Source organism: Neovison vison, chromosome 13, assembly GCF_020171115.1.
Source record: "Neovison vison isolate M4711 chromosome 13, ASM_NN_V1, whole genome shotgun sequence".
Classification (NCBI taxonomy): Eukaryota; Metazoa; Chordata; class Mammalia; order Carnivora; family Mustelidae; genus Neogale; species Neogale vison.
The window spans coordinates 131,392,843-131,420,824 of NC_058103.1; the positions used below are offsets into that span (position 1 = coordinate 131,392,843).

Here is a 27,982-nt window from a genome sequence, read left to right on the forward strand (position 1 = left end):
CTACTGCCACTTGTGGAGCAGCAGTCATCTGGAAGTTGGTCTCAGTGGGGCTATATAGTCCAAGATAGTCTCATATCATAGCTCTGAGGCTGAGAACTAGCTCTCCTCGGGCCTCTGTCCACATGGATTTTTATCTTTGAAGAGGTCCAGACTCCTCACAATACAGTCTCAGGGCAGGAAGAGACGGCGGCCCCTGATTTGCTGGGCCTTCTCAAGCCTCTGATTGCATCACTTTACTAATGTCCCATTGACCAAAGCAAGTCACACAGACAAGCTGACCTCAGGGCACAGAGGTAGACTCCACCCTTGATGGACAGAGGGGCAAAGTCACATTGCAAAGGGACAGGTACACAGGAGTGAAGGATCCATAGCCACCAAAGCAGTCTGCTACATACTCAGATATAATTGGTATGGAGTGATAAAATCACAGGTTTGAAGGTGTTTGGAAAAAGGTAGTTTTACAACAGTAAAAATAACATTTATTAAGACATTGTCACACTTATGCTGTAAGTTGTCATGCCTGCTGCCTCTATGGTATTGTAAAGGCCCACCCCAGATATCTAAAATGTGTTCCTTCTTCCTGACTTTCCGCTGGCTCATCTAGTGTCTGATAGTCCATTCTTAGCAATTTATTTCTTTTAGTCTGAGGGCTTTTGGAGTCTTTCTGATTGTGGAGCAAATCCCTTCTGTCAGTTTATACACCAAGGATATTACATTTTATACTCTGTGGCCTGACCCCCCAGAGCCTACTCCAGTGGGAATGGTACACAAAAATGGCTTCTTGGTTTGTGCTGGGCACTCAGGAGAGAAAAGAAGGGAAGTCTGCTGAGCACCTACCTGCCTTACACAAATTGTTTTCACTTTATAAATTAGGCCTTATGCTCCTTTAAAGATTAGGAAGCAAATGCTCAGAGAGATTTTTTTTTTTAAGATTTTATTTATTTGACAGACAGAGATCACAAGTAGGCAGAGAGGCAGGCAGAGAGAGAGGAGGAAGCAGGCTCCCTGCTGAGCAGAGAGCCTGATGCGGGGCTCGATCCCAGGACCCCGGGATCATGACCTGAGCTGAAGGCAGAGGCTTAACCCACTGAGCCACCCAGGTGCCCTCAGAGAGATTATTTGACTTGCCTCCAGTTTGTAATGGGTAGGGCTAGAATACAGTCCCAGACATGTCAGAATCACAGCTCTGAGGTTTCCCAGAGATACTATGACAAGTCTCAGTATCTTCTTAAGAAAGAATGCACTGTAGTTAGAACTTTTGAGTCCTGGCTTATCTGAATCTGTCTTTATTTTTTACCTCATCCTTGGTTGGTAGTTTAGCTTGGCATAAAACTCTAAATTAATGAGTTGAATGATGTCATCAGAGAAAAAGTCAGACAGAAAAACATCTGCTTCCTGGCGTTCAGTTCAGGTTAGCTAATTTGAAATGAGAAACAATTATATGAAACCCAAAGACAGAGCATATCCAACTTCATCTTTACAAGTTCTGAAAAATATTTACTCATTAGCTTAACATCTATTAATTGCCTTCCATGTGCTGTGCATTTTTACATACACAATTTCATTTTTCCATCACAATAACCTGTGAGATTAAGATTATAATCTTCATCTAACATACAAGGAAACTCGGATTCTGGATGGAAAAGGACTTGTCCAGGGTACTGAATGACAGAGCCATAATTCAAAATCAGATCTTCTTCTTCCTTTTTTATTTTTTATAAATACATAATGTATTTTTATCCCCGGGGTACAGGTCTGTGAATCCCCAGGTTTACACACTTCATAGCACTCACCATAGCACATACCCTCCCCAATGTCCATAACCCCACCACCCTCTCTCGACCCCCCTCCCCCCAGCAACCCTCAGTTTTCAAACTCAGATCTTCTGTCTCTCAGGTCCCTTGCTTTTTTTCCTCTGTCCCTTAGCTTAGGAGTCTATCTCCATTGTTACAGAGAAGTGGATTTTTGCTGCCCTCTCACCTTTAGTTCTGTGGATAATGGAATAATGACTCTGTTTTCTAGTCCAATCCCAGTTGTGTTTCAAGGGAATACCATTTGAATCCCAGTCCTTACTAACAATAGACTAAACCTCCACATCCATTGTCTTGCTCTGTAAATGTACAGAAAGGCATTTTCCAATTCAGCCTCCCTGAATCTCCCTTTGCTCACCTCTCAAATTTTGAAAATCTTTGTAAACATTAGGTCAATAATGAATTATTGAGAGGAATTATCTTAAATGCATTTACAATGAATTATTACCAAGCAATTTTCAACATGACCACTACACTTTTGAAAGGAACGGAGTAAACCAGGATCCTTTGAGTTTTAAGAATATAATGCAGGGGCGCCTGGGTGGCTCAGTGGGTTAAAGCCTCTGCCTACGGCTCAGGTCATGATCTGAGGGTCCTGGGATCGAGCCCTGCATCGGGCTCTCTGCTCAGCAGTGAGCCTGCTTCCCCCCCCTCTCTATTTGTAATCTCTGTCTGTCAAATAAATAAATAAAATCTTTAAAAAAAAGGCAAAGTCTTCCTTTAAAAAAGAATATAATGCAAATGAAAAATCCACTACACATGTATTTGAAGATTGAAAAGAAAATGTATTAACAGTACCAAGTACTGGTGAAAATGCAGAGCAAATGGAACTCTCATACACTGTTGGTGGCAATAGAAAATGGTACAACCACTTTCAAATACAATTTTACAGATTCTTACAAATTTTTTAAATTTCTATTTATTTGAGAGAAAGGGAGCAAGAGTGGAAGAGGGAGGAAGGGAGGGGAAGGGGGAAAGGAGGTTCCCCACTGAGCAGGGAGCCCAATGTGGAGCTTGATCCCAGAACCCTGGAATCGTGACCCAAGCCAAAGGCAGACACTTAACCAGCTGAGCCACCCAGGTGCCCCTGACAGATTCCTATAAATTTAAACATACACTTGCTGTGTGGTCCAGCCATTCCACTCCTGAGTATTTACCCTACAGCAGTTGTTCTCAGCCAGGGGTAATCCCCACCCTGGGACATTTGGCAAGGTCTAGAGATAATTTTGGTTGTCATAACTGTAGGGTAGGCTAGGTACTAGTAGACTCTAATGGGTAGACGCCAAGAATAATGCTAAGGGTTCCAAAATGCACAGGACAGCCACTCAAAAGAAATAGTTATCTGGTCCAGACTTTCAGTATTGCCAAGGTTGAGAAAATCTGCCCCAGAAAAATAAAAACATATTCACACAAAGATCTGTAAAACATAGTCTATAGCAGTTGTATCCATACTTGCCAAACTGGAAACAACTCAAATGTCCTTTAATAAACAAATTGAGGTACATTTATATTATGGGATCCTACTCACTAATAAAACTACTAATACATGGAACAGCTTTTATGAAATTCACAGGCATTCTACTGAATGAAAAAAAATTAAATCTCCAAAAGTTATATACTGTATGTATGATTCCATTTATCTTTTAAAGATTTTATTTATTTGAGAGAGAGATAGCTAGAGAGAACACAAGTCAGGGAGGGGACAGAAGGAGAGGAAGAAGCAGGCTCCCTACTCAGGACTCCCAGCACTTGATCCCAGGACCCTGGGATCAGGATATGAGCTGAAAGCAGATGCTTAACTGACTGAGCCACCCAGGAACCCTGTATGATTCCATTTATATGACATTATCCAAAAAGCAAAATTGTCTTGATGGTGAACAGATGAGTGGTTCATTTACTTGTGAATAGACGTCCAATTTTCTGTTATCATTTCTTAAAAAAACTATTCTTTCAACATTGAAATTCTTTAACCTTTATCAAAAATTAATCAGTATTATTTTGTAGGTATTTTTTTCTGCATCCTCTATTATTTTCCATTGAAATATGTGTCCGTCTTTTGACAATATTACCCTCTTGATCAGTGTCACTTTATAATAAGTCTTAAAATTGGTCATTCCTCCAACTTTCTTCTTTTTCAGTATTTCTAGTTTGGGTTTGTTTTTGTTTGTTTGTTTGTTTTCACTTTCTCATATAAATTTGTAGAATAAGTTTATCTGTATCTGAAAAATAATCTGCTGGGATTGTGACTACTGTTACATTAAATCTATATATGAATTTGGGGAAGATTAAACTCTTTACAATATTGAGTCTTCTAACACATCTTTTTCCATGTGTTGGAGTGATGCAGTATGTCTCTCCACTTATTTAGATCTTTTTTTTTATTTGTTTCATCAGCATTTTACAGTTTTCAGCATACAGGTCCTATATGTATTTTATTAAATTTATACCTGAAGGTCACATGGGTAGCTCAGTCAATTAAACATCCAAATCTTGATTTCATTGAGATTCTCTTTCTCCCCTGCTTCTCTCTCTACCATTCACCCTGCTCATCTGTGCACTCACTTTCTCTCTCACTTTCTTTCTCTAAAATAAATTCTTTATTTTATAAAACCTTTATTTTATATTTATTTTCATCTTTATTTATATTTATATTTTATAAAATATTTATTTATAAAATCTTTTTTAAAAATTATACCTGAGTAATCCATTTGTAGCTACTGTAAATGATTGTGTGTGTGTGTGTGTGTGTGTGTGTGTGTGTTTTAATTTGGGTTTGCAATTGTACATTGCTACTCATAGAAATGTGATTGATTTTTGTGTTGGCTTGGTATCCTGTGATATTACTACACTCATTTATTACATCTATGAGAGTTTTGGGGTAGATTCCTTCAGATTTTCTACATAGACATTCGTATCATCTATGAGTAGGGATAGTTTTCTTTCTTCCGTAACAACCAGTATGCCTTTGTTTTTCTTGACTCACTGCCCTAGTTAGGACTTCCAGTACAATATTGAGTTGGCATGGTAAGAGAGGACATCCTCTCCTGGTTACCAGTATTAGTCAGAAATCTTTCATTAATATGATATCAATGAAGGTTTTTAGTAGATATCTTTTAAGGAAGTTTTCTTCTATTCCTTTTGTTAAGAGTTTCTATCATTAATTAATGTTGTATTTTATCAAATAAATGTTCTACATTCTACATTTATTATTTTAATATGATCATGTAGGGTTTTTCTTCTTTAATGTTAATTAATTAATATTGTGGGTTACCTTGAATGATATATGAGTATTGAGCCAGCCTTGCATTCCAGAGATGAACTCTTAGTGTATTGAACTTTTTTATTTTGCTCATTCAATTTGGCAATATTACATTGAGGATTTTTGCATCTGTGACCATAGAGATTATTAGAATATAGTTTTCTTTTTATACTACTGTCTTTGTCTAGCTTTGGAGGAATGCTAGTCTCATAAAACACACTGGGAAGCATTAACTTCTTGTATTTTCTAAAAGAGATTTTGCAGAACTAGAGATATTTCTTCTTTAAATGTTTGTAGAATTCACCAGTGAATCAATCTGCAACCCAAAATTTCCTTTTCAGAAGGCTATTAATGATCAATTCAATTTATTTAATAGCTCCAGAAAGTAGAAATAAGTGAATTTGGGTAGCTTCTTTTTGGGAAATTGTTCATTTCATCTAAGTTGTTGAATTTATGTGTATAGTATTGTTAATAATATTCCTTTTATAACTTATTAATGTCTATGGGGGTCATTACTGATAGTCCCTCATTCTTTCCAAACTCAGCAGTTACTGTCTTTCTGTTTTTACTTTGTCATCCTTGCTAAAATTTTATCAATTTTGTTGATCTTTTAAAAGAACCAATTTTGGTTTAATTGGTTATTGTTTTCTAGTTCTCAGTTTCATTGATTTCTGGTCTTATCTTTCATGTTTCCTTCCTTCTGCTTGCTTTAGGTTTATTTTGCTCTAATTTCTCTACTTTGTTCATGTGGGCACTTACATTATTGATTTGAGAACTTTCTTTTTGTAATATATGCATTTAAAGGCTATGTATTTCCCTCTTAGCTCTGATTAGGTACATACAAAAAATTTTGGTATGTTGGATTTATGTTTTTATTCTGTTTAAAATATTTTCTAATTTCCCTTAAGAACTTCTCTTTGACCACTGAATTCTTTAAAAGTAGCTGTGTAACAGATTTTTATTGTTTTTCTTTACTTATTCTAGTTTAATTGGATTGTGACCTTAATGTAATTGGTATGATTTAAGTTATTTTAAATTTGTCAAAGTTTGTTAAGAGGTGAGCTTACAGTCTAACTTTGTGAATATTCCATGTGCTTTCTACAAGGATGTGCTGTAGTTCAAATGTCAGTTCAGTTCTCAAAAGCCTTTGCTGTCCTATTCCATACATTACTCAGTCTGTGACCTGGGTACAATCTATTCAGTCTGTCCCCAGAGACTTTGACACACCAATTAGGACCAAACCTATACATGTACAGCCCAGATTTGGGGGAACAGGAGTCCGGGAATTCATAAACAACCTCATGGGTTTTTTTTCTCAAGTTCTCCCTTTCCATGATCTCCCAGGTACTTTTTCAGTTCCCTACAACCCCATTTTTTATCCACCAGCCAGAATTCTAGAAACTTAGATACAGCACTGTGCCATATGATTCCATGACTGCACCTGTATCCTGGGCCCAGATAGCCAGGATGACACAGAGGGGAAAATACTAAACATTTCACCCCTGCCTACCCTCTTGTCATCACAGCTCCACTGATCAGTGAGGAAGGTTCCTCTATTTTAGATTTGTGGCTCCCAGTGGCTTCTGTTGTGGCCTCTGCCACAGCCTGTGGAAGAGTTTTGAGAGAACATAAGAGAGAGGAGAAGAAAAAATGGGGATTTCTCTGCTTTACTAGAGCTTGAGGAGTTCCCACTCCTCAATCCCAAACTAGAGGCCACCTTCTGGCCCTTCACCAGTGCCCACTTGTGGGTTTCAGAATATGTTGCATTCACATAAAAAAAAATGGAAATTACATTTTCTTCCTTAATCCACCTGCTACTATTTACTTTCTAGAACCTTCCAGTAACTCCTCCATGCATTCTATCCAGGTGGGTGGGTTGTATTCAGGAGGAGAGAAGGTATGGAGTGTTCTTTCTTGATCTGCACAGCAGCAAGAATCAGACACAAGGTGGTAGACCAGAGGTTTGGAGGTGGTAGATGAAACAGGAGTTCTCAATCAAGAGAGCAGGTGAGGTAGACAAGGTAGGCTGAAAGGGGCCTTGGAAACCTGTGTCCTCACTGCTTCTCACCTGCATCCCCCTCTGTACACACACATCAGAAGACATTCCTACCTAGGTTAGCAGTTGAACATTTTCTCTCTATTTTTTTTAAAGAATTTATTTATTTATTTGACACACTGAGAGAGATCACAAGTAGGCAGAGCAGCAGATGGGGGGGCAATAAGGCAGGGAGCTGAGCAGAAAGCCTGATGCGGGGCTCGATCCCAGCACCCTGAGATCACGACCTGAGCCCAAGGCAGAGGCTTAACCCACTGAGCCATCCAGATGCCCCTGAACATTTTCTTAATCCCAATCCTTCCAGATCCATTTTGATAAGTTATATGATGTGGCAAAAATTCAGGTGTGCTCCAGCATTTATTTCGGGGGGTATGTAGCCTGTGCCAAGAGTTTTACATGTTGTTATTGTATCAAAACTAATCTGAATGAATGATGGGGCTGTTCGTGCAGGAATTCCCTCTGATGTGCTTGGTCTTCCTCACTTGGAGACCATTAGGAAGAGCTGCTCCCTTGAACTGATATTTCCATCCAGAAGGCAATGTTCTTGTTCTGGAACACTTTTGACTTCCCAAGGTGACTTATGCACCAACTTCTCCCCTAAAGTTTGATGTGTTTTGTTGGAATCTCTCCAACAACTGAGAGGCTCCAGAATGCCTGTTTTGTTTTGTTTTGTTTTGTTTTGTTTTGTTTTGTTTTAATTTTTGGTCATTTCTTTTTTTTAATATTTTATTTATTTATTTGACAGAGAGATCACAAGTAGACATAGAGGCAGGCAGAGAGAGGGCGGGAAGAAGGTTCCCTGCTGAGCAGGGAGCCCAATGTGGGACTCGATCCCAGGACCCTGAGATCATGACCTGAGCCAAAGGCAGAGGCTTTACCCACTGAACCACCCAGGCACCCCTCCAGAATGCCTTTCTGATTCAAAATTTGGTAATTCATCACCCTGAAGACATAGATTTCTAGGTGCTGCTATTTTTGTTCTATTTACTTGCATGTCAATAATGCAAAGGTCTTGAAAGGGATTCAGCTATTTTTGTGTGGGAAGTGGGAAGTATTTTTGTGGGACAGGAAAAGGAGGAGTGTATTTAGAACCCTCTCGAAGTTTACTTTTTCAAAGGATATGTCTATTTTATTGTATTTTAAACTCTTTGGTAACATGGATTGTGTCTGTGACCCCACATCTCAGAGGATCGGGGGAACGGTCACTTCTGCATTATCTCTTTAAAGTACCCTTTGTTTGTACTCTGCCCAGAGAAGTGTTACGCCGCTGTGCACATCACCCTGTCCTGGGCCCCTTCCTCATCCGGGGCTCGTGTCTGTTTTATATTGTCTCCTCCTTGAGACTGTAATTTTCTGATGGCCAGCCAAACCTATTAGCTCTTTTTGGTTCTCTTCCAACCCAGCTCAAGGCTAGGTACCAGTTGCTATGCTATATGTACCTACAGAGCTGGACCCAGGACCAGCAGACCTAGAGCTGACCATTTGTGCTGCCACACACACCCAGGGGAGATGTTCTTGCTCAGGTCCTATGACACCAGCAACCAGACCTGACCCATTGGAAGGCAGGGCTCAAAGGCTACTCCCCTCATGGGCCCAGTGCTCACCCCTTTGACTGGCAGCCTGGGACCCAGAGTAGGGAGCTGCGGCCTTCCCAAAGAATCTGGATTTCCTAGGAATCAAGGAAGTGCAGCACTGTCAGGCAGGAATTAGAGCTGTGTCGTCCACTGAACACACTTATGTGTTACATTATGTGATGCGTCAAGCAGAGCTGTGAAACTGTCATTAAAATAGCCAATGACAGAACCAGAAACTGAGATTCAGAAAATCGGGTCAGTTCCCAAAGTCCCACAACCCACAAAAGAGAGCCAGAATCCAAACTTAGAACTGACCAAAAACATAAACCCACGCTCTTAACAAATGCAAAGCAGGTATGGAGAGCAGAAATTAACAACTCATCTTGAGATTTGTGATAAAAATAACTTTTTCTCTTTAACCTTTTATAAAAGAAGAGTTTACTTGTTTTCCATTCAGTGAGATAGGGTAAGTGGAGGCTGAGAAGCTCTTAAAGCAGGAAAGAAAAGAGACACAGAAAAGGGGTCAGTTTGAGGACCCCTAGGCAGCCCTCACAGGGCATCTCTTGTCCTGGTTCCTCACTTCTCTTGTGTGTTTCTCATTCTGCTTTTCCTCTGAAGTTGTTTCTGCAATTTCATTGCTATGTTTACATAATTTTGTAGTGTGTTTCCCGCATTTCTTCTTTATTGACCTTTTTCAGAAATGCCTAGAATTCTAAATGATTTCATGAGGCACAGTCTCAGAGATAGAAACTTAAGTCTTCTAAGGAAAACTAAGCAGTGTTCTCTGCACTCCAAGGCCAGGGGATGGCTTCTCCTTAGACAAGAAGCTTTCTTGTGAGTGTTCCTTAGAGCTGTCTGACCTCCACCAGCAAACCAAGTAGGAAAAGCATTTGTTCAGCTACGGAGTTCTCATGTTTGAAGATGTAGAATCCAGGTCTAATCTTTTAAAGACTTTCCTAGCTAGAAATAAGACCAAAGTCCACCCTTCATCTATCAGGGGCCTCCCTGACCTTCCTGTCTGAAGAAACCACCTTTCTATCATTGAGTTTATTAATACCTGGTAGTTTCTTATTTGACCTTCTGTTAACTGAGTGTTTCCACCCCTAGACCTGTATATGTGTCCACACATGTGCACACACACACACACACACACACACACGCAGAGGACAGTGCTACACCTATCACAGATAACTCAGTAAATATTTGTCATACAATTGACCCCAGCTTATTGATTCCAGCCAATAGGATGAGTCTTCGCCTCCAAGGCACCTGGCTGCTGTATCGGAGTTCCTGTCAAAGCCTGAAACCCACTTGGCCCCTTCAGAGTGCCAGGAGCGCTCACCATTCTTCATTCTTAGCTTCCCAAGCCATAGCTCTTAGCAGAGTCCCTGCTGCCTACCCTGTGTCTAAAGGCTGCCACATAGGCAGACACAGTCTCTGGCTAGGTGCAAAGGCCCACAAGAGGAACAGTCTAGCCTCCCCTTTGCTCAGGGCCCTGGCTTCTAATCACCAGGCCCCGGAAGTCTACACGCCATTTCATCAAAGGTATTGTCATGGCTCTGAGCCCTGCCTGGGGGAGGGGCTTGATTCCCACCACTCAGAAATGCGGCTGGTGACATATGCATGAGGAGGGCTGTGGCACTGTGAGAGGGTGAAGGACCCCATATACTGTGCTGGAAACAACTCTGAGATGCACCATTCAAAAGGAAAAGCAAGAGTCAGAATAGCATCATGCCCTTACACCTAGAGGTGGAGGCGGGTATGTGTTTGTGTATAGAATCTAAATATCTTGATCTTATATCTTCACATGGAAGAGTACACCAAAAACCAATAACTCTGTCACCATAGATGAGGTGATCATACAACTTATATCCAAATCGGTGCACTGTTTGGGGGGTTGGCGGGGGAGTGAATACCAACCACTCCAGATGTATAAATCAGGATTTTCCTGAGCAAAATGGGAGGTGTGGTCACCACACCTGGAGGGAGGAGGACACAGGGAAGATCCTAGGAGACTTGCCCCTCTATGTGGGCTGGTGACTGCCCTTAGGTGAAAACCCACCAGCCATCCAGATTGGCTTCCTTGTCCATAACTGGGCTCTTGGTGGATGGTCTCCAAGGGTTGTGGCTGCCATTTAAGCCAGAGCACTCCCAAATCTGTCTTGTACTTTTGACTCCTGCCACCATTCTCTGTGACCTGTGATACCATTTGGACCTCACTCCACCATCGTGGCTTCATGCTTACCTGGAGGAAGCTCCCAGCGTGGCCTCTGCCCTGGTCACATTTCACCATCCTCCCCAGGGGGTATTCACTAGGTGGATGGTCTGGCCTTTCTCAGGACTCCTTTCTCCCTGAGTAATGTTGCAGAGGAGGTGATGCATGTGCATTATGCCACAGAACACATTAGGAACTTGTTGGGGGTATGCACAGTGTCTTTGAGGATGAAGTAGTTATACTTGCATTTTAGTCTTCTTAGCAGTAAACACCAATTTTAGACATTTTTACATGTCTTTTCCCAAAGACCAGATTCTATTTACAATCCTAGGTCTAACATTTGCTCAGTGAGCTCACAGGAAGATGATGTTAAGCCTCTGGGTAAGAAGTGGAAGAGAATTTTCAGGATTGGTTTCACTAGAGTTGATTTCTGCCTGTGGGCTCAATCACAGTAATTCACAAGGGCAGGCCATGGTTTCAAAGTCTCATCCCAGAAATGATCCCATTTGCCCATGAGAACAGCCTGAGAAGATGCAGAGCCAATGTTCTCAGCCCGAATTCAACAGAGCAGGATCAAGCACTGGAACATGGCTGTGATGTTGAGGAATAAGTGCAGAACAAGCCCCCACCCCCAGTTCAAACACACTCCCTAAAACATGTAAGCAAGCAGCTAGAAGCAAGGAGGGAAGGACATTATGATTCTCAGACTGCCCCTAGGGTGCAGCTGGGACCTTCTCTGCCACATACTGGGTCACTGAAGGTTCATAGTTGACCTTTGGCTCTCATGTTCAATCTCACAGCTGGTATGGAGAAAGGTCACTATGCTCCAGACTGGCCTCCATCACCCTCTGGCAACTCTGTGCTCTATCCCTGACACGGAACCAGGGATAGACAGATGGGTAGGTGGGTGGATGGATGGAAGAATGTATGATGGATAGATGGATGTGTAAGTGTCTGTACAAGTAGGTGGGTGGACAGATGGATGGATGTGTTTGTGGATGGATGGATGGATGGATGGATGGATGGATAAACAGATGGAGGGACAGAACTTACTTGAGGGCCTCTGCAGTGCCTTTTACCATTCCAGCATATAGTAAGTGCTCAGTAACTATTGGCTGGTTTTTCAGTTTGAAATATAATGGCTCTGCTTCAAATTTTGCATGAGCAGAATGCTGTGACAGTACAGTAGTGCCTCATACTTGGTCAGCCCTTGCACTGTTGCTGCAGTGAGGCCCCTTCTGTAGCTATTTAGACACCAAAGTGTTCCATCATGGAGTGAAGGTGCAACTGAGAACCCAGGGATGAGAGAACTCCCCTTCCCCTTGCTATTTCTTCTTCTCAGCATTCGTATGTGACTCTCTGATGCCTCTTCTCTTTCCAGTGCTGACCTCTCCATCCACTGGATTAGGAAAGGAATAACATTCCACATTTCTAACTGAGATATTTTTCCTCTCTGAGTATGCAGTTTATAATTCTGTGTTCCCTCCTGCCCATGCTATTTATTACCTTGTTCAACTGTCCACTGGCTTGTGAGCACTTACTAGGTGACAGGGACAAGCAAAGGGCTTCTAGAAGCACTTGAACATCACATACACAGCGGCCTCCCTCTTAGTTGTGACTGGACAGGTTAACCACCAAGGATATTTTTTTAATTTAATTTTATTTTTTTTCAGTGTTCCAAGATTCATTGTTTATGCATCACACCCAGTGCTCCATGAAATTTGTGCCCTCTACAATACCCACCACCAGGCTTATCCAACCCCCCACCTCTGCCCTCCAAAACCCTCACTTTGTTTCTCAGAGTCCACAGTCTCTCATGGTTTGTCTCCCCCTCCAATTTCCCCCAACTCACTTCCCTCCACCTCCCCATGTCCTCCATGTTATTCCTTATGCTCCACAAGTAAGTGAAACCATATGGTAATTGACTCTCTCTGCTTGACTTATTTCACTCAACATACTCTCCTCCTGTCCCGTCCATGTTGATACAAAAGTTGGGTATTCATCCTTTCTGATGGAGGCATAATACTCCAGTGTATATACGGACCATATCTTCTTTATCCATTCGTCTGTTGAAGGACATTTTGACTCGTTCCACAGTTTGGTGACTGTGGCCATTGCTGCTATGAACACTGGGGTACAGATGACCCTTCTTTTCACTACATCTGTATCTTAGTAAATACCTAGTAGTGCAATTGCAGGATCATAGGGAAGTTCTATTTTTAATTTCTTAAGGAATCTCCACACTGTTTCCCAAAGTGGCTACACCAACTTGCATTCCCACCAACAGTGTAAGAGGGTTCCCCTTTCTTCACATCCTCTCCAACAGTTGTTGTTTACTGTCTTATTAATTTTGGCCATTCTAATTGGTGTAAGGTAGTATCTCAATGTGGTTTTGATTTGAATCTCCCTGATGGCTAATGATGATGAAAATTTTTTCATGTATCTGTTAGCCATTTGTATGTCTTCTTTGGAGAAGTGTCTGTTCATGTTTTCTGCCCATTTTTTACATGATTATCTGTTTTGTGTGTTGAGTTTGAGGCCTTCTTTATAGATCTTGGATATCAGCCCTTTGTCTATAATGTCGTTTGTGAATATCTTCTCCCATATATTTTGCCTCTTTGCTTTGTTGACTGTTTCCTTTGCGGAGCAGAAGCTTTTGATCTTGACGACGTCTCAAATGTTCATTTTCACTTTTGTTTCCTTTGCCTTTGGAGACATGTCTTGAAAGAAGTTGCTGTGGCCAACATCAAAGAGGTTACTGCCTATGTTTTCCTCTAGGATTTTGATAGATTCCTACCTCATGTTGAGGTCTTTGATCCATTTTGAGTTTATCTTTGTGTATGGTGTAAGAGAATAATCATCTAGGATAATTTTAAAAGCACACCCACAAGCATTGTGTTTAGACTTGGCATGTATATGTGTTAAAATACTCCTCTTCCACTTCTCTTCCCTTCCTGAAAAATTCAGTCCTAAAGCCATGTAGTGTGGCAAAGCAAGGAGGCATCTGCAATGAACAGGTGGGGACATTGGTAGGGCCCAGAAGACCAAAGCCAGAGTGTCAGAGCCAGTAGGATGAAGAGGACAACTTGGGGGCAGGGTGACAGCAGAAATAGAGAATTGCTTACGTGGGTTGGGTGGGGGCGTGGAATTTATCAAGTAAGGAAATAGTTTAAGACTAATAGAAACCAAGTTGCTTACTGTTGGAGATGGGAGTTAGAGTAGAATTAACATTGGGGTGTTAGATTGGAATGGGAGTTATCAGTGGACTCTAAGTTAATAGAAAGATGACAGATGGAAGTATCTGTGCACGTGTGTGAGTGTACACACAAAACACACATGCCTTCACTCCATTCACTGCATCTAGAAGCAATGATAATCCAATAGTGATGATTATATTTTGGCTTCTAAACACCATTATCCACTATTTAAAAACAAACAAACAAAAACAAAAAAACCAAAAACCAAGAACAAACAAACAAAAAAAACCTTTGAGAAATGGCTGAATCCAAGGTTGAGGCAGAGAAGGTACAAAATGAACCTGGATAAAGAAAATGTGGTACCTATATACAGTGGAATATTACTCAGCCATCAAAAAGAATGAAATCTTGCCATTGGCAATAACATGGAAGAAATTAGAGGGTATTATGCTGAGTGAAAGAAGTAAGTCAGAGAGGGGCGCCTGAGTGGCTCAGTGGATTAAGCCTCTGCCTTTAGCTCAGGTCATGATCTCAGGGTCCTGGGATTGAGCCCCACATTGGGCTCTCTGCTCAGCAGGGATCCTGCTCCCACTCCCACTGCCTGCTTCTCTGCATACTTGTGATCTCTGTCAAATAAATAAAAAATCTTTTAAAAAAAAAGTCAGAGAAAGACAACTATCATATGATTTCACTCCTATGTGGAATTTAAGAAACAAAACAGATGAACATAGGGAAGGGAAGGAAAAATAATAAGATATAAAATAAAATAAAATAAGACAAACCAGGGGCGCCTGGGTGGCTCAGTGGGTTAAGCCTCTGCCTTCAGCTCAGGTCATGATTTTAGGGTCCTGGGATCAAGCCCCACATCTGGCTCTCAGCTCAGCAGGGAACCTGCTTCTCCCCCATCTCTCTGCCTGCCTCTCTGCCTACTTGTGATCTCTCTGTCAAATAAATAAATAAAATCTTAAAAAAAAAAAAAAAGATAAACCATAAGAGATTCTTAACTCTAGGGAACAAACTAAGGATTGCTGGAGGGGGGTGGGTAGGGGGATGGGGTAATTGGGTGATGGGCATTAATGAGGGCAGGGGGTAATGAGCATAAATTCTACTTTTGAAAATGATAATATGCTATATGTTAATTAAATTGAATTTAAATTTTAAAAAATTTTAAAAAGATGAACCTGGGCCATATTCTTGTGTCAGAAGGCTAGGAAGTCCTCTGAAAAATGGCGGGACTATGTTATAAGGACACAGCTTGAATGAGCCACACTGACCCAACTAGGGCATATTTGAGCATCAAAATCATCACTAATAGATTATAACTCATTAAATGAACTAGAAGCCAGGAATGGGATATCAATAAATGCATAAAGATTTGGTGAGAAGTAGTATATGTGCAGAGATTTGAAATTCCTCTCTACGAAATGCTTATTAATGACAGAGGGGAAATGAGTAGCTCTGTAGGGGGAAGCCTAACAGATGATCCGAGGAGAGTGGCCCAAGTCAACATCACCAGTAATGGGACAGTCCAAAGGTCCAGGCCACGTGATAGGATGCTGTGAGAAGGGCACAGCATAATCCAATACAATCTAATCATAGGAAATAGAGGAGCCCAAACCAAGGACATGCTACAGAATACCAGGCCCCTAGTCTTCAAAAGTGTCAAGGTCAAAAAAGACAAGGAACCTATGAAAAATGTTCTAGACCAAAGGAGTCTTTTTTTTTTTTTTAAGATTTTATTTATTTATTTGAGAGAGAGAGACAGTGAGAGAGAGCATGAGCGAGGAGAAGGTCAGAGAGCAAAGCAGACTCCCCATGGAGCTGGGAGCCTGATGTGGGACTCGATCCCGGGACTCCAGGATCACACCCTGAGCTGAAGGCAGTCGTCCAACCAACTGAGCCACCCAGGCGTCCCTAGACCAAAGGAGTCTAATGAGACACCACAGCTAAAAGCAACCTGTTGGAGTCTTGGTTTAAAAGGCATTTATGGGGCAGTTGGCAGACTGTGACTTGCCCTCTGTCATGGTGATTAGATCAATCAGTGTAGTAGTGATTGGATGTACCCTTGATTTTGATGACTGTGTTGTAGTTCTGTAGAATGTTCTATTCATAAGATATGCACCTAAATTTTTCCAAGGTGCTGGATTTCAGATAGGCAAGTTACTTTCAAATGATTCCAAACAAACAGAAAAGTAATTTAATACTATATGCACCAACTTTTTGTCATCGCTGTCAAGTATTTTTAAGTGTAAAAATAAGGCATTCTGGGGCGCCTGGGTGGCTCAGTGGGTTAAGTCTTTGCTTTCGGCTCAGGTCATGATCCCAGGGTCCTGGGATCGAGCCCCGCATCAGGCTCTCTGCTCAGCAGGGAGCCTGCTTCCCCCTCTCTCTCTGCCTGCCTTTCTGCCTACTTGTGATCTCTCTCTCTGTGTCAAATAAATAAATAAAATCTTAAAAAAAAAACTTTCAAAAAAAAGGTAAGGCTGAATCAGCGTGAATCAATCAATCGATTCTTAGAAAAAATAGGTACAATAACAACAACAAAACTTCCCAGGTCCTTGATGCATTCCTTAAGAGTCACAGTTTTTGCTCTAGAAGTAACTCAGGCTGTGGGCTATGAATGTACAGCTGTTTCCCCAGGCTGCCCCACCCTGGGTTGTCCAGCAGAGCCCTACTTGCTAGCTCTGGCCCCACCCACTCCAGCACTGACAGACCTTCCTCAGTTAATCCTGGGCATCCTCCAAGGGCTCAAGAACAAGTCCAGGTGCCACCTGAGGGTCTTGTGTGTGTCCTGCCAGAGACCACATCAAGCTGTGAGCTCTGACTCTCTTGTCTCAATGGGCTCTTCCCTCAGGGTGGCCGGGTTGTGAAGGACATCAAGGCTACAGTCTTCTGTCCGAATATCTGAGTTTTGAGTGAACACATTTCTTAGAGCCAGTTCTTTCCCTGAGCCCCAAACATGAGTCAGGGGTGTGAGGTGTGGAGGGACCAAGTAGCCTGGGTCAGAATTACTCCTCTCCCGCTCTGAGGATTGAAATCCAGGTAACCTTCCCACTGCCCTCTTCTGTTCATGGGGGAGTGTTTCCTAGAAAGGCTCCAGATCTTTTTAACGATGGACCCCACCAGCCCACGTGACTTGCACAGATACACCTGTGCCCCTATGGGTAAGGTTTCAGCTCAAGCTGCTGGATATAGGAATAACCCAAAAAAGGAAGCCTCAACCCTCCTGCCCCCACTGCGTCCTTGTTAAGAGCCTTCAGATAACTAGCCCCATATTGCCTTGTGCTCTGGGTGGGCTGCCTCTGCCACCAAGGGGACCTTGTCTTAAAGGTGGCCAGCAACCGTCACCAGCAGCTTCTCTCCCATTGTCCCCTGAGACCATGGCAGGTAGTGGTGAGGAGCTGGGGCTTGTGTTTTTGCTATCAGTGGGTGGCGTGGCAGGGAGGGGGCCTCCGAGGGCCTCAGTAGGCAAGGTCCATGGAGGTCAAATCTGGATGGAGGGTGTTGTCTTCAACATCTCCCACCCTAACTCAGGCTTGCTTTGCTTTGTCTCCTAGTGTGGACAACTCTGAGGACCCCGTGTATGAGAGTCTAGAGGAGTTCCATGTGTTTGTCCTCGCCCATATATTAAGAAGACCAATAGTTGTCGTAGCAGATACGATGTTGAGGGACTCAGGCGGAGAAGGTAAGTTAATACACTAATAAAACAGCCATATATAACGCATGACCCAGAAAACGTAACAACCCAGCAAAGGAAGAGACAGCCTAACATATCAGTTGAGGTTCTCAGAAGGCCACAGAGCCTCATTCTGCAGGGAGGAAGATTCTAGTGTTCCTCATTTCTCCTCAACTTGATGTGTTTCTTTTTCTTCCCCAGTGGCAGGAAGGGTTATCTTCGCCACCCACCCATCCACCTAGACTTTGTGTCCATGGCAGGTGGTCATGAGGAATCTGGCTGAGGGGCCACTGGAACTAAATCCAGCCCCCGCCCATTGCTCAGGATGAGGCAGAGAGCTCATGCCCCACCAGGGATGCCAGACCTCCTCCCAGCCACTCAGCGACTCTAGTCCTCTCCTGCCCCTCGGCAGGCTACATATGTCAAAAAGAAAAGAGAAAAAGAAAACAAGAAACAGAAAGCATGAAGTCACGGGGCAGAATTTGGACTGGGGAAGAAGGAAAGAAGAGGAAGCGCTGCTTTTCTCCTTCCCCCCAAGAGCCAAGCACTGGTTCTCACAGCCCCTTTGCCTGTGTTCTCTCCCTTGGCCCTCTCCGCACCCTCCCAGGGTGGACACTGAAGCCCAAAGACACTACACAATGTGCCCCAGCCTCAACTAAGACCTCAGAGGAACTAGGTCATCTCAGTGCAGGGAAATGCCTGGGGCAGGTCCTCCCTCCAGCTTTGCTGCCAGACTGAACAGCAAGGCCACTTGAGAAGTCCATGGGGCAGCCATACTATCTGAAGAGGAGGGAAAGAAGAGGGGCCAGGGAGGTTGGGCCAGGAAGTTCACCCCCAGTGCGACTGCCCCAGCCTCTCAACAAAACCCCCCATTTCCAACCCCTCCCAGACCGTTTTCACCTTCCCTTCACTTCCATTACCAGCACAAGCCAGTCCCTTTCAGCACCACGTTTCCCTCTCATCACTTCTCAGAAGGGTCTTCTTGACAGGCAAATGCCAGAGAGTGACTTTTCCCTCCAACTTAACTTAAATTTAAACCTGAACCTTAACAAAAGTTGTGGGACTTCCAGACGGTCCTGCAAACCAGGATGAGGCTCTTCACGCTAAATCACAACTGCCAAAGGAAGTCCAATGGGGCCACGGCTGTCGTGGTGGGAGAGAACTGGGACTACATTGGTCTTGCCCAACACCACATCCTTCCCTGTGCAACCCAGTGACAGGGGCGGCTGAGATCTTCAGCCTCTCTGGGTACAGAGCCAGGACCTTCACTGGGGCTCCTAGGCACATGAACCTGTACCCTTCAGATCCCACAAGACTTGCTCAATGCTTCTTTCCATCCCACCTGTGCTCAAGAGTATAGCTCTCTTGAAAGGAGACCTACCCCACCTCTAAGCCCATGGACAGAACCACAACCAAAAACCAGTGTTTGGGGTTTTTTTTTTTAATTTTTTAAAATTTCTTATTATGTTCAATTAGCCAACATATAGTACATCAAAAAATTTTAAAAATAAAATAAAAAAAGAAAATTACACAGTTAGGAAAAAAAAAGAAAATTGCATGGTTAGTATTAATACCCAAATGATCTAATACTGAAGCCCACATTCCTCAGCATATGCTTATTGCTTTCCATAAAAGATTTAAAGTAAAAGAACAAAAAATAAAACTTTTTCAAATTGTTTAAAAAAAAAAACAAAACGGTGTGGCTAAAGCAGGGCTTTATCCTGAGGAACACTGAAGAGTTCCTCAAAAGCATCGCGGAACTTACTGTTGTTGCATTCAGCTCACAGAAATACAGTGAGTGAGTCATTGATTCCAAGGCCAAGAGGCAAGGTTCTTTATGATTAAAAAGCATGTGCTATATTGGGGCAGATATTTCTGGGAGTTATTCTATTTTAGTGAGGGTTTAAGTCTCTCTTCCTTCTCTTTGATGAGTAAGGAAATAAACATGATTATGTTCCCGTTGCTAAAGGAGCCAATCCCTATCTCTCATTTCCCATCTGACTCACACTTTGGTTCTGGAGTTTTCTGGTTGGTTCATTTGGACTCAGCAGAAGAACTTCTCAAAATATACAACAAGCAAGCATAGATTTTGTCCTGGATACAAATGTTTTCATGAATACATGGTGAGGAAGACAGTCATCCAGAAAAACATGGATTCCCAGGCAGTCATCAGTGTATGTCATTGCTCACCGTTGTGAGTTCTTGGTCACTTGTGCAATTCTCAGGACAGCACGCTGTCCCTGGGAAGATCGCAGCTAAAAGCCCTCAGCCCTGTCCCACTTGTCCCCGGGGTGCAGTCTGACAGAGCCAGGAGGACTCTGCCTTGGAGGCAGAAGGGAGTGAGGGGTTCGCTGGGCATGTGCGGGATTGCAGGTCTCATCCCCAGGTTCCTGTGAGCCTGAGCTTTCTCACGCATTGCCACATGGGCAACACCCAGCCTGCCACCCTGTGGGTGGGGTGGCTGAGACCTAAAGCCATGGTCTGAGACCACTGTCCCTTCCCTGTGCCCCACCACATCATCCAGTGTGGTGAGGGATACCACCCGCGTTCCCTTCAGGCTCCACATGCCCTCACCATTTCTGTCCACAGCATTTGCTCCGATCCCATTTGGAGGGATTTACCTGCCCTTGGAGGTGCCTCCCAACAGATGTCACTGCTCACCTCTGGTTCTTGCCTACGATCAAGCGCATTTCTCTGCCCTTGTGTCCATGGAGCAGAGAGATCAGCAAAGAGAACAAGGTATGTCCGCTGCCACCTGAGAGACAATGTGCAGGGCAAGGGTGGGCATAGGAGGGCATGGGGAGGCATGGAGGACCCCAATGTGGGGTCCTCCGTGGGGAGCACCCCCATGTATGTATATGGTGTATAAGTGGGTATGTATGTATTAGAATGGGTATGTTATTGGAAATAACAGTGTTAAAGACAACTTTTAATTTGAAATACAAAACAAATTATTAATTCCCACCACACTTAAATAGCTCTTACTATTTTTCCCTTTCACATGTATGTATATTTATATAGATATAATTCATCTCAGATGTAATTTATTTTTAAGTCCCTAGATCAGGGTCAGCAAACTATGGCCCACTGCCAGTTTTCGTAAATATAGTTTTATTGGAACACAGCCACACTCATTCCTTGATGTATTATCTGTGGCTATTGTTTTTGCACTACAAGGGCAAAGTTGAATAGTAGCCACAGAGACTGTGTGGCCTGAGGAGCCTAAATTATTTACCAGCTAGCACTTTTTGGGAAAAACTTGGCCAACCTCTGCTTTAAAGTAAGCTTTTGAATCAAAACATTGATATTCTCTTTCAAATTATTACAACTGTTTCCCTGAGGTAGTCATTTCAGTGCAGCAGACAGGCTCACCAGGCCAGTTACACACACTGTGCACTGCACAGTTCCAGGCCACCAGTCATTCATGCAGAATCTCTCTTCCATCAGTGCAATATGCATTTTTGCTGTGGAAACGGTGGGGTTCGGATTGGAATGGTTGTTATTTTCTCATGTTAACTATTGACTAGCTGAGTGAAGAGGGGGAAACTCATCCTCTTGTCACTCCTGTTTCTGGTTTGGACAGAGAATCCCCCAAGAGACTAAAAGACAGGCGGGACTGACAGTTTCAGGACCCTGACTTTGGATGTAGTCTCGGGAAATGCATGGTGGCTAGTCACGCAGTGATGTGAGTCCCAGAAGGAAAAGGAGAGCAGGGTTGCTGGTTGCTGCAGCTGTAGTGGGAATATAGCATCATTTTTCCACATCATTTACAGACATCTCACTTGGGTCACAGCAAACAATATTTAGCCATGAAAGCCTGAGAGGCATCTCTGCCTTTTCTGTCTGCCTTCTGGTCTTTGTGGGTTTTTAGCTCTTCTCCGTGCTTACCAGAGCCCTTGGGCAATGGGGGGCCCTTTCTCAGGCCCCGGGGTCCCAGCAAGGATCTAGGCCCCTCTGTGCAGTCTCCCCAGAGATTCTCTGCAGTCAGGGAAAATGAAAGTCCCAGGGCTGGCATCTTTGGTTGTTGAGCAGAGGACTCAGATGTCCAGCCCCCTCCTCACAGAAGGCATTGAGCTTTCTTCTAGGCCTTCCAGGTACTACTTTTTGGTGTTTCAAGGTGAATATGCTGGTGCCCCTCAATGGTAGGATGAAGGTGGAAGGGCTCACTTGACTTCTCTCAGGGAAGTATTGCAGAAGTGAGAGTGGTCTCACCTCTGACAACTTATTTTTCCCAAAGTTGAGTTTTGGTCCCGGTCCTCGGTTCCATGTGTCTGTGCCATGGGTTCCTGTAGCTATGCCCACTGGGTTACTCCTCAGAGCAGTGGGGGTCCCTGCCTCCACTTTTGTGGCCAGGGCTGCCCATCGACCCATCCAGGCCCCGTGAGCCACTGCAGGCAAATACTCCAGTGCCACCTTCTGCACAAGCAGAAGCAAAGCACATATAAGTGGCTCCCACAGTCTGGGTAACTTCTGTGCTGTGTGTCAGACCCTCATACAGTTGGAGGGAACATAAGTGCTCTGCAAACTTTTAGGCTTTGGGTATTGCTAGCAACTGTTCCCTGTGCCACCCCTGCCAAGCTAGGGGGTGCTGGCAGGCATGACCCTGCTCCCCACACCACATATAAGCCTGAAGTTCAGTGGTCCTGCTTTATTTGTTTGGGGGGCCAGAGGTTAGTTCAGTAAATGTATGTCAAGCATCTGCCACATTCAGGTTTGGGGCCCCAAAGATGAGGGCATCCCTGCATTAGGGTTCTCACTACCTTGTAGGGGAGACAGGCAACCCCATCAAGCCACAGTACAAGGCAGAATATACACCAACAGGCAGCAGCTGTATTCAGGAAGGGAGCAATTATTCCAATTTGGAAGAGCAGACAGAGAGACCCAGAGACAGGTGGGTTAGAAATAGTGTTGGAGGCTGTGTGATGTCCAGAGGCTGGCAGAGGACAGAATAGGCCTAAGTGCTGGGTTGCTGAGTGAGTGTTGCTGTAGAGAGAAAGCATATGTGGTTAGAGTGTGGGTGTGGAAAGGCCTGGGAGCTGCTGCTTCCTTGTGTGAGGGGTGCTGTGTGACCTCCCAGGCTGGCTTCCTATCTGTGGGCCAGGGCAGTGACACCCACCTCCCTGGATGCTGAGCCCTTTCACCTTCCCTGCTGTGCCCTAGACCACCTCACCCTCACTGAAACACATCACCATTTAACTATGAAGTGACCGCTGCAGGTCAGTCCCTCCATGCACCGAAGTCCTCAACGGCCTTGCAGATAATCACTAGGAAACAGCATTGTCTATCCTAAGGCAGTCCTATCTCCTGATCCTTCAGTGCTGCTTCAAAGATAAACCTAAAGACTGTATCCCTTCCTGTCCACAGTTAGTGTCTGGTGTCCCCCTCAAAAGGACCTGTTGAAGGTGGGAGGAATAGAGAGGACCTGTCAAGGGAACCATCGCCAGAGAAAGCCAACCCCTGGGGCTCCTGAGGAGCACTCTCCTTCTTTCCTGACCTACAGCAGAGACTGCAGGGGCCTTTTTGCAAATATCTGATCCTAGCATTTCAGTTGTTACTGTTACCTGGTGGTTGGAATACTGGAGAGAAGCTGAGAGATCAGGAGCCCATATAAGGGACAGACTCAGCCTCTCTTCCCAGCCCTTATAATTCCAAGGAAAATGGAATAAAACACAGAAGGTTATGCTATAAGACCTTTCAAAAGGAGATGTGTCCCGAATAACACTGGGCTGCAAGGGACTCATAGGGAAAAGGGGCCACTGCTGCCTCTCTAACGGGGAGTCCTTCCTGAAGTGGGTGGTCCAGGGATAACACAGCAGCTCTAAGTATTCTCAGGGATTCAAGTTCCTGGTCTGTCCCTGATCCACCATTATTTTCCTTTGGTTTTACCCTCATGGTCATAAAATGGGTGCTGCCACTCCAGGCATCACATCCAAATACCTTCCCTTCCTGAAAGTTTATCTTTTCATTTAGGGGGAAAAACTTTCCCAAAGGACTTGTGTTGGCCTCTTGATAACCAAAGCTGAGTTCCACGCCTACAGTTTCCGGGCGGTAGAGCCGTCTGACAAGGGAGTACAGCAAAGGAAGGAGGGGGCGAGGTGGTTGGTGGGGGCTCAGTGAGCCAGCTCTGAATCAGGGGGTAGCATGATGTTTTAGCAATTCCATCTGGATTGTGCTCTTTCTTTCGGCAGGGATGAGTCCCTTCTATCTGGGGAAAGGCAAAAGCATAGAAAGAATTCTTTCCAACTGGCCCCTTGTCAGAAATAAATCACTGTTGACTCTTGGGCTCTCGATCCCTTAAAAAGCCATGGTGCATGAGGCTTTCAGTCCCACTCTTTAAAAGAAAACCCATTCTCTTTAAACACAGGGAGATAGGCAGGCTGTCCTGCAGAAACACTCAACACCCTTGAGTCTTGTGGTTCAGGGACACCCACAGGCTCCATGCAGTCCTGGCTGTGGCCAGTGCCCCCACAGGAGGGGGAGTCCTTGGGGGTCCTGCTGGGAGAGACTCTGGGGCCAGGCAGCTGACTAGATGGTCTTGTGCCCCCCACATCTGAATACCACCTGGCAGTTTCCATGTTCAGAGGCTTTCTCTCCTCAAGCCCTGGGCCTGTGCCAGGATCCTCTCGGACAGGAGCACAGCTCCGGACCCATGGCCTTCCAAACCCTTCTGAACTGAGAACGTGGCCAGGCATGAGGGCTTCCCTCTCTGTCCTTAAAGTAAGCCTCCATGGCTCTGTGGCTCTGTGCCTTCAGGCTGTGTTGGGCTCTGCCCCCAGACAGCACCTTTTTGGAAACAGGAAGGCTTTGCATTGCTGAAGTCACCATGCGGGCTAGCATCCTTGACGGCAAGGATGGGCAACTGAGGGAGAGGAGATTTAGTGGGAAAGCTATCTTTCTCTTCCTTGGCTCTGTCCTGCCATGCGTCTTTCTCCATTCACAGAGTTCCCTGGAGCCTGTTAGAGCCCCTTCAGCCGCAGGTAACCAGCTCAGCGTGGCTTAGACAGGAAGGGTGTTTGTTCTCTTCCAACCATCTGGAATCTGGCAGGCCCCACGGGACAAGGGAGGCACTTCAAGGATGTCCAAAATGACTAAGTCCCTCTGTCCCACCCTGTAACCTCCTCACCTTCCATGCAGGACAAGCCACTGCCACCATCCCCAGCATCAAGCCAGTCCTGTTTGCCCCCAAACACCTGTGTCTGAGAGCATGGCTAGATCCAGGGTAGGAAGTATACACCAAGATCCCAGAGCAGCTTGTCCTGGAAGAAAACGAGACACCCTCAGGAACCACCAGGGTGGTGTTAGAAGGATTCCTGGGCTGACTGGGCACGCCCCCCCCCCCACAGGACAAGAGGGACAGTGAGGATCATAGCTGGGAAGAGAAGAAATATGACCAGGATGCTTCAGTGCACAAATTCACAATGATACTCAGGGAAAGGCTCACTTATCGCCTCTGCAGGGCGCTTGGTGCCACACATAACTTCCGAAACTGGTAAATAGTAGGAAAGGATCAGCCAGAATCCCACATTCCCTCGTGAACTGGTGAGGGAGTTTTGCTCTGAGTTGAGGTATCCCCATGTGTCATGAAAGGAGAGGCAACAGCATTGCTGAGGCTGACTTCATCTGTTGAAATCCTAACCTCTATTCCTCAGGATGTTACTGAATTTGGAGACTGGGCCTTTTGAGGGGTAAAGTGGGCTCATGGGGGTGAACCCAAATCCGCCTGACTGGTGTCCTTCTAAGAGATTAGGACACAGACACACGCAGAGGGAAGGCCACAGGAGGACACAGGGAGGAGACAGCTATCCACAAACCAAGGCAAGAAGCCTCAGAAAGAACCCTCTCTGCTGACCCCTTGATCTTAGACTTACACCCTTCAGAACGATGAGAAGATATATTTCTGTTCTTCAAGCTATGCAGTCTGTGCTGCTTTGTTATAGCAGCACCAGCAAACTAATACAGAATGAGAATACCGAAGTCTTCAAGCCCAAGTGAAAGGATGGGTCTAAACACATACCAGCAAGTGCCGCCAGTGCCGTAAGGCTGCCTCCTGCACTACCCTGTGGACCTGAGCTGCAGGGATGTTCTTGCACAAATGTTCCCTGAGAATGTTGACATGATGGCACACCATTCCAGGCACCTGTGACTGGCCACCCAGTTTAACGGGCTTAACCTGGTATAATGCGTACCTGTGGTTGGGTTCCTTCCTTCCCAGGGGCAGGACCCAGTGGCTCCGGGGCCTCGGGCATGAGTGCGAGCAAAGCAGAGCCTCACTAGATGACCCGGGCTCATACAGAGAGAGCTGAGAGGCAGCAACTATGAGCTCCAGGGCCAGGTGCCCCAAATTCAGCGACCAGTGTCCACAGCTGGAGGAGACCCCAAGGCATTGATGGGGCTCTTTGTCATGCTCCCAATGTCTCCTCTTGCCGTACAGGATGCCGGAGCAAGGGTAGAAAGTCCCAGATTGTGCCCTCGAGTCACGTGGCATCTCGGCTTGGGGAGGGACATGGAAACCGCTTTGACACTGCAGTTACCAGCGTGGGTTCAATGTAGGAGGCTCTCAGACCTCAGTGGGGCCAGAAGCTCAGGAGCAAGCAACCCCGTTTGAGGCAGGTGGGAGAGGAGACTGGGAAGGTCAAGCTCCAGGACACCTGCTGATCCCCCACTGTCAAGTGTGGTCATCACACAGCCACTGTGGTGCCCTGCCTCACGCAAAGGACACCTTGTGGAGAGTGCCCCCCACCAAGACCTCCCAGCACCCCAGGGCCAAAAGCCAATAGATACAGTCACCACAGGCTCCAGCGGGGCAGTCATCTTGTCCTTGTGTCTCAGGAACAATGTTCTGGGAGCCTCAAAATAAGAAGAAAAAAAAAAAAGTGTATTCTAGGTTGTGACCTAGACCTTTCTTCCTACCACCCGCTTCTTCCTCCTGCTTGGGCCAGCATGTCTCATCTGTGTGTGCAAGCTCCTAAAGGCTTAAAAATGCAAGAGGCATTCTTTAAACCTCTCATCTAAGTGTCTTCCCTGTCGAAACGATCTTCTGAAAGAACTCAATACATTTTTTTTTTTTAAGATTTTACTTATTTGAGATAGAGAGTGAGAGAGAGAGCGCACGAGTGTGGGGGCAGAGGCAGAGAGAGAAGCAGGCTCCCCGCTGAGCCGGGAGCCCCCACCCCGACACGGGACTCGATCCCACGACCCCGGGATCATGACCTGAGTCAAAGGTAAATGGTTAACCAACTGAGCCACCTGGGCGCCCCGAACTCACTACTCTCTCAGAGTTCTTTCTGCCTCAGCCGGGCTGCTCCCCACCCACCAGTGAGGTCAGCTGCCTCCAAGTGCAAGAGTCTTCCTGGGTCTTGCAGACCAGGGTTGCTCGTGGGGAGAGGCAGGGTCTTGCAGAGGGAAGGCTGGGGCTGCAGAGATTGGTCAGGTGTGGGCACGAGGAAGGTGCAAGGCTTTTCCGGTCCGTTTTAAGACTTAAAATAAAATGATGTATACTTTCTTGGTAGTTTCCATATCCATGCTTCAGAAGACATTAGTCCTTGGCCCCGTGACACCTTGGGCTGTGATCTTTCAGCGTGCAGGGAGGGCCCTCTGGTGGCCGCAGGCATGACACCTGTGGGCTTCCCTGACACCACATGTTCAGATCACTCTGTAAACTCCTGCTCTGGGCTGGGTCTGCACCCCACAGCCACACCACAGTGCACGTCCTGTGTGCAGGGAGTGTTCTTTCCAAGGACAACTATCAGCTCCCCCCACCACCATTTTCTATCCACACCTGACAGTGGGGGAAACTGAGAAAGGGCGGACAATTTCTGCTCCCCAGGGAGCAGCTGTAGTTGGTGAAGCATTGCTCGGACAGGTCGGACCGTGTGACTTCCAGAAAGGAGAGTTGGCCAAAGAGGGTGGACTTCAGGGAACGCGCTTCTCCCAGAGAGGGGGTACAGCAAGTTGTACCCAAACCAAAGCTTGCTTGGAATAAACCAGCACCTGGTAACTCGGGGCTATTTTTTTCTAAAAAAAAATCAATATATAAGGTAATCATTTAAATAATCTTTTCCTCCTAAGTGCAAACAACCTGACAGCCTTTGGAGCATATCCAGGGGCCACAGAGAATTCAAGGAGCTCTGCCCTTGTCCCTTCAGGCCTCCCACTCACACTACCCAGAAAGCAGTGTACCACGGTCCCTAAAAA

At 45.1% G+C, this 27,982-nt stretch overlaps 1 protein-coding gene across 3 annotated transcripts in view; it reads left to right on the plus strand.

The window, feature by feature from the left end:
* OTUD7A (OTU deubiquitinase 7A) overlaps positions 1-27,982 on the plus strand; it is a 377,207-nt gene that overhangs the window by 330,398 nt on the left and 18,827 nt on the right. For all 3 annotated transcript variants that reach the window (XM_044229897.1, XM_044229896.1, XM_044229898.1), the window contains 2 exons: positions 17,670-17,797; positions 20,378-20,527. In XM_044229897.1, the coding sequence (XP_044085832.1) occupies positions 17,670-17,797; positions 20,378-20,527 (278 nt within the window). The remainder of the gene's footprint in view (positions 1-17,669; positions 17,798-20,377; positions 20,528-27,982) is intronic.